This window comes from Passer montanus, unplaced genomic scaffold (genome assembly GCF_014805655.1).
Source record: "Passer montanus isolate IOZ18808 unplaced genomic scaffold, ASM1480565v1 scaffold126, whole genome shotgun sequence".
Classification (NCBI taxonomy): Eukaryota; Metazoa; Chordata; class Aves; order Passeriformes; family Passeridae; genus Passer; species Passer montanus.
The window spans coordinates 789,875-795,874 of NW_024359388.1; the positions used below are offsets into that span (position 1 = coordinate 789,875).

The window sequence follows — 6,000 nt, forward strand, 5'->3', positions numbered from 1 at the left end:
TTCTGATTTGACTCGAGGAATTGCAGAGGACTTTCATTCCTGGCGGCAGCCCAAGAGGAGAACTTCTCATCTCCCGTGACTAAAATAAGGCGGGTCCGTAGGTGGCACCTCTACCCGCCGGCCGGGATGGGGATGAAAGGGCGGGCAGCCCTGCTGCCCCCGCGGCCCCAGCCAAGCTTCTCGTTCAAGGTTGTCCCACGACAGGCTTCCCTCCCTCACGCCAGCACAGACATCACGCTCTTCTCCTTATTACCGCCTTTATTTAGGGGGCAGCTTTTATTCAGGGGAAAGGAGAAAGGAAAAAAACCGGAAAAACATGGTGGCCGAGCGTCCATAAAATGCACACGCACATATATTACATACAAACACAAAAATAATATACGAAAAAATTTACTCTTCTCTTTCCAGTAGCAATGGTCTTGGCCATAAACGCAGAACGCCAGCCAGTACAGGAGACAACGCCTGACATTTCCTTGAGCCCTTTCCCCTCTCCCGCCCCCTCCAATAATTAATTTAAAAAGCTGCACTCTCTTTGTGTTAAAAACACTACTTTTATAAATAATTTAATATCCTCCCTTCCCAGGAAATGCCAGTTGCCGGACAGGAGAAAAGGTTTCTTTTGGCACAGTGATGCATTGCTTTGCAGTACAGACCTACGGCTCCTCAGCAGACCCCGGCCCCCTCCCCTACTCTCTCCCTGCTGTTCCCGGCCCCCCTCCCTCCTCCCAAGCGCACAGCGCATCCCTCAGCGGCCGCAGCCGCGCCCTCCGCGGGGCACCCCCGCTCTGCTGCCCCAGGCTGCGGTAGCGGGAGATGTGGGGACAAGAGAGGGGCACAGAAAGGAGATGGCGAGGGACTGGCTTAAGTCAAGTAGTCTCAACGAACAGTAAGAAGCACTTGAGGCTCATGGCTATGTCCAAACAGACAGTTGTTTGAATTTTTTTCATTTTTCCCTTTTTTTTTTTTTTTTTTTTTTTTGGCTTAAGTTAAACCCACTGTCATTTCACTAAGGCACAGTCACCGAGGCTTTTGCTTGGAGGCTGTGGTCGCCTCTGGAGTTAAAGTGCGGGATCCAGAGCCTCCTCTTTTCCCCCTCCACGCCTCCCCGGGCAGGTCCCTCGCAGGGGAGGAGGGGGGCTCCATTAAGCCAGCGGGGTCTCCACGGCGTACGGCTGGAAGGAGGCCGAGCCCCCCGCCGCCGGCGGCAGCGGCCCGGCCAGCCGGAGGGGCCCGTAGAGCGGGGAGCCGGGCGGCGGCCCCCGCCCGCTCTTGGCGAGGCCGGCGTGGAACAGCGTTGCGGCGGCGGCGGAAGACGCCGTCGGCGAAGGTGTACTCGCTGCTGGGGTTCAGCATCCAGTAGTTGTCCTTGCCCCAGGGCCGCGCCGGGTCGCGCAGCACCTTGACGAAGCAGTCGTTGAGGGAGAGGTTGTGGCGCACCGAGTTGCGCCAGCCGGTGTAGGCGCCGCGGAAGAAGGGGAAGCGGCTCATCAGGTAGTCATTGATCTCGGCCAGGGTCAGGCGGCCGCCGGCCGAGTCGCGGATGGCCATGGCGATCAGCGCGATGTAGGAGTAGGGCGGTTTCGGGCGCCGCGTGTAGGGTTTCCCCTTGGCGCTCTCGGCAGGCGGCGGTGGCGGGGGCTGCGGCGTGGGGGGCGGCGGAGGGGGATGCCCCGGCCGCCCGGCCCCGCCGCCCGGGCTGTTGGCCGCGCAGTCACCGTCCGAGCCCAGTTCGCTCTCCGCCGGAGCCGGGGAGAGCGAGCCGCTGCCTTCCTGGTCGCTGCCGGTGCTCAGCTTGTCCTCATAGTGCTGCGAGAACACCTCCAGCTTCATGGCGGCGCCGCCGCCGGCCCCCCCGCACCCCGCGGCTCCGCTGGGCGGGCGCGACCCCCGCCCCTCGGCGCGGCCTCAAGGGAGGCGGGAGGCGGCGAGGCGACCCAGGGGCTTTCTGTCCCCTCGCCGGCCTGGACAGCTCCGCGGTGGCAGGCGCCTGCCTCGGCTCCGCTGGGCGCCCGCCTCGGCCCGGGGTCGCTAGCAGGGCCCGGCCCTTCGCCGTCGGTGGGCGCCGAGGACGGGCTGCGGTGCCCTGCCGCCTTCGGGACCGGGCGATTCCTCCGGGCGTCCACCTCCTTCTTCCCCACTGGGATGCTCGCTCTCCTTTCGCCCCGTTTTTTGTCCTTCTCGCTCTTTACCCTCGCCGCTCCATGGGGCCGACGGAGAGGGGCGAGGAGGTCCCCGTGGGGCCGGTGCGAGCAGAGGGCGGACGGGCGGGCGGCTGCCGGAGCCGGCACTTCTCCGTGTCCGGCCGGGCTCGGTCCTCCTCGGGGGCGCTGCCGCTGTTACCGATCGGCGCTCCCCGGGCGCGGGGAGAAGCTCTCGGGGGCCGTCGGGGTTACTCCGCTCTCTCCGGCTTCGGCCCCTGTCAGTGCCGGGACGCCGGGCTGGCTCCTCGCTGCGAGGCGGGCAGCAGACGGGTTATTAGGGTTATTAGTGTTATTGTCATTATCTCTCCCTTCCCCTGTGGTTGTGTGTCTCTCCACCACTTTCAGACCAGCCCATTATAACGCCGGCGAGAGGCGGAGCCAGGACAAAGATCTGAAAGGGTGGTGGGTGGAGAAGCAAGGTAGCAAAGGTGGGTATGCCCTAATAAGCCGTATCAGAGCCGTAATTAGCCAAGATGACAGCGAGGTCTTGTTGGAAAGTTATTTTACGAAACTTGTTTGTATTTTCTCCTGCCAGGTCCCTCCCCTTCCCGGGTATTTCGAACGAAGCCGCAGTTCGGCGCGACTAAGCAGAGCCGGCCCGCCTCCCAGGTGTAAAATGCAGAATGACTTATAGGTGGCAGAGCTGAACCTGTTACGTGCAGTGATTTATTTTAATAGCGCCGTATAAAGCAACAAGTTGTAATATGACAGCTCAACAACCTGTTGGAAAATAATACATGGCTTTGCAGTTGTGAATTCCTAATGATTTATGTAGCCTGACAAAACAGTTTCAGTCCTGGTCTCTCTTTCCTTCTGTCATAAGCACACCTGGTGCAGAGGTAGAATGGGAACGGGTAGGCAATGCTTTGGAGTTTTGCTATGAGAGAGTTAGTCAAAGCCTTAACCTCAGTTTCACGTGTGCTACTGTTTCTGTAGTAGCGTTGCTTAAGCTCTTCTGGATGGTGTGTTAGTAACCTCTCTCACAACTACCACTCTCTAGTAAAATATTTTATTGTGTAGGTTTTGGGTTTGGGTTTTTTTTTAATGGTAAATAACATTTTTAAAATCACTGCGAATCTGTAAATTTCCCATAAAACTTGGGACAGTGTATTCTGCAATTTTACCTGGACCCTCTTTTTTAAAAAAAAAATAGTAATCCTTTTTGGGTTTGTTTTCAGGTTTAAGTTGTGAGGGTCTTGCCCTCCTTCAGGTTTTTTTTTTTATTCTCCTTCAACATTATGCTAGGTAGAGCAACTCAATAAAGAGAGCTAGCTGGCAGTAGCTTCTCTGAAAGCTCCCTGTTCTGCTCACTGAGAGTCCATTGCAAAATGCCATTTCACTCATACGGCAGTAGCGCTGGCGTCTGCAAAACAATAACAAAAGCATCAGCAGAAATCCAGTGTGGTGCTTATGTTTTATTTCTCATATGTATGCTTCGAATTTTATGTCCTGGAGTAAGAGTTGGATTGCTCCATGTTTTCCAAAAGCAGTCTTTCTAAATCAGACCTTATTTTAGAATAAATACATAGTGCAGAGTCACTCTGGTTAGAGCTATTCTACTGTGGTCTGGCTCTCAAGGAGTATTGGAGAGGAAGATGAAAAAAGACAGGTTTAAAAGACTAAGAGCAGAAACAAACAGCCCCACTTTCTATCTTGATATCTCTTGAACAGAATATATGTTCCCCCACACACACCTGCATTTTGTTACAAAGCTTTGCCATTTCTTCAGTCTGCATGGTAAATACTGAAGAGTGAGAGGTTCTTCTGTCCCTCATTGCATTCTTGACAACTTTAATAGAAATAATAATACACTGGATGTCTTGCTGTTCTCACAAAAGCTGTACCAGTTGAGAAAAGCAGGCAATTCAGAAAGACAAAAATAAGAGGAGGGAGACCTCTCTTGGTTCATTGTTGTTGTTGTCTCCATGTAATGTAAACTGAAATCCTTCAGTAAATTGTTGTCTTAGCTGTAGGTGCCAATGTTTGTGTTTAAGGGTATGGGAAAAAGGTATCATTCCTTCCAAAACTCATATTTTCTACGATGATGCCAATGGCAAGGGTAGGTTTGTTCCTCTTCCTGCTTTTGTTGTAAATAGCAGCGAAGTAGCGATGATTTGCTAGCTTGCCTTTGATGTTTATTTTATTACCGTTCCACTATTTGTGTGGAAAATGTACACATTGTCTCTTATCTTTATTCAAAGAACTTAAAAAGTCATTCAAATGCTGTAGGTAAACACGTCAGACATAACAGAAGCTTTTTCACAGCCATACTTCAAGACTAGGAGTGGATGGCAAAGCTGGTTTTGCAAGATTCAAGAGGGGACAGAAGCTTGTACTCAAAATAATACAAAGATAGCTATTAATGGGTGGGAGCAGGGCACCTTTCTAAGATCAGCACTGATTCTTGTTGTGGCTCAAGGCCCCTTTGCTATCTCTGAGCCAGTGCCTGTTGTAAACTGTCCCTTGAAATCTCTGGTGGCCCTGACCTGAGAAAATATATGAAAGGTGCTTATGAAAAGTCTGTGCAGGGTTTAAATAGAACCTTCCTGGCCTGAGTGAGAGCAATATCAAGCCCATTGCTAACGCTGCCCATGAAACACAAGCAAAGTTGTAAGAAGTGGTGAAATAATCCAACTACTCCCATCTCTCACCACTGAGAGTATATGTAACCTCAAGCCTTTTCCTGCTATAGTTTTTAAAAAGGCACAGTATCGCCTTCAGGTTTATAAAGATTAACACAATCATCGGAAAAACTGATTCTGTTAAGTAAACTTCACATCAAAAGCACTTTGATGTGCTGTATTATAGCAAAGCCAAACACCCCACCCCCATCACCCCAAGAAAAACCTCCAAAAACCTCCAGTGAAGCAAGGTAAAAAAAAAAGTCTAATTCTTTGTTCTAAAATGAAATGTCTCTTCCTCTTTAGATCAGCAGAGCAGGACTTTTTTTGATGTATGATCTCCTCTTTTCCTACCCAAAGCAGTATCCAGTCAAAGACAAACAGAGAAATGTGAATGGTCGCTTGAAAATCACGCGACCAGCTTTGCTTCCCATTTTCTGTAGTATTTCACTCATTTAATTCAGAAATAATCTACCAATGGGTATTTGGAAATGAGGTTGTATAGTCCTTTGCAGTTTGCTCAAGCTACCAATTACAAAAATATTCCTTACTAAATGTAGAAAAATGCTACGCTGTCTGGTGGTTGAGTGTATTTTTGGTTGATCCATGTTGTCTCCATGGTATTTTAAACTGTGGAGACATGTGTTTTTTAGTTCAGCAAACATCGTTCAAAGGTGTGTCACGATATGTTCTTGGTTCAAATTCTTTAAAAAATTGTTTCTTTCTGGTTTTTTTTTGGTTTTTTTGGTTTTTTTTTTCCCATGCAGTTCTTTCTTACTTCTCTTTTCTGCTTTCTGTCTCTCCAGACCACTAACTGTAGATTAGAGAGGGTTTCCAGGTAAGGTCATATAAGAACAACTGGTCAATAAAGGTCTCTGTGGTGTCTGGGAAAGTCCTGTAGTTAGTGGTAGGCAAGCTTATTTGTGCACCTGAGATGTCCAGCACACCAGCTGGACAAAGTGCTCCATCGTCTCTTCTCCTCTTGTGGCAAGCTGCAGGAGAGCACTGCCTTGCCAGGAAGGATCAGACTGGACAATGCCATACACTACGTGAGAAACAATGGAGCAGTTCAAAGAGTTTGCTCTGGATGGGCTGCTCACAGCAGGAGGTGTGCCTAGTATGCATAAATGAGCTACAGTCTGTGAGGGTTGGCTAATTGCACCATGTATATTTTTGTA

The 6,000-nt window shown here is 50.6% G+C and overlaps 2 protein-coding genes across 2 annotated transcripts; one reads left to right on the forward strand and one right to left on the reverse strand.

The window, feature by feature from the left end:
* Positions 1 to 112: 112 nt before the first annotated feature.
* FOXQ1 (forkhead box Q1) lies at positions 113 to 1,971 on the reverse strand. Its single transcript, XM_039698484.1, has one exon. It carries the CDS (start codon positions 1,828 to 1,830, stop codon positions 1,018 to 1,020), a length of 813 nt encoding a protein of 270 aa, XP_039554418.1. The 5' UTR covers positions 1,831 to 1,971; the 3' UTR covers positions 113 to 1,017.
* LOC120497258 lies at positions 1,829 to 5,551 on the forward strand. Its single transcript, XM_039698481.1, has 3 exons — positions 1,829 to 1,874; positions 1,970 to 2,629; positions 2,737 to 5,551. Exons 1-3 carry the CDS (start codon positions 1,829 to 1,831, stop codon positions 2,814 to 2,816), a joined length of 786 nt encoding a protein of 261 aa, XP_039554415.1. The 3' UTR covers positions 2,817 to 5,551.
* The last annotated feature ends 449 nt before the right edge of the window (positions 5,552 to 6,000 follow it).

Excerpts from the sequence above, each read along its gene's own strand:
- LOC120497258 (XM_039698481.1), top strand. The coding sequence starts at position 1,829 with ATGGCGGCGCCGCCGCCGGCCCCCCCGCACCCCGCGGCTCCGCTGG. Across the intron at positions 1,875-1,969 it reads GCACCCCGCGGCTCCGCTGG|CTCCGCGGTGGCAGGCGCCT; the intron begins GCGGGCGCGACC and ends CGGCCTGGACAG. Across the intron at positions 2,630-2,736 it reads GGAGAAGCAAGGTAGCAAAG|GTCCCTCCCCTTCCCGGGTA; the intron begins GTGGGTATGCCC and ends TTCTCCTGCCAG.
- FOXQ1 (XM_039698484.1), bottom strand. The coding sequence starts at position 1,830 with ATGAAGCTGGAGGTGTTCTCGCAGCACTATGAGGACAAGCTGAGCACC.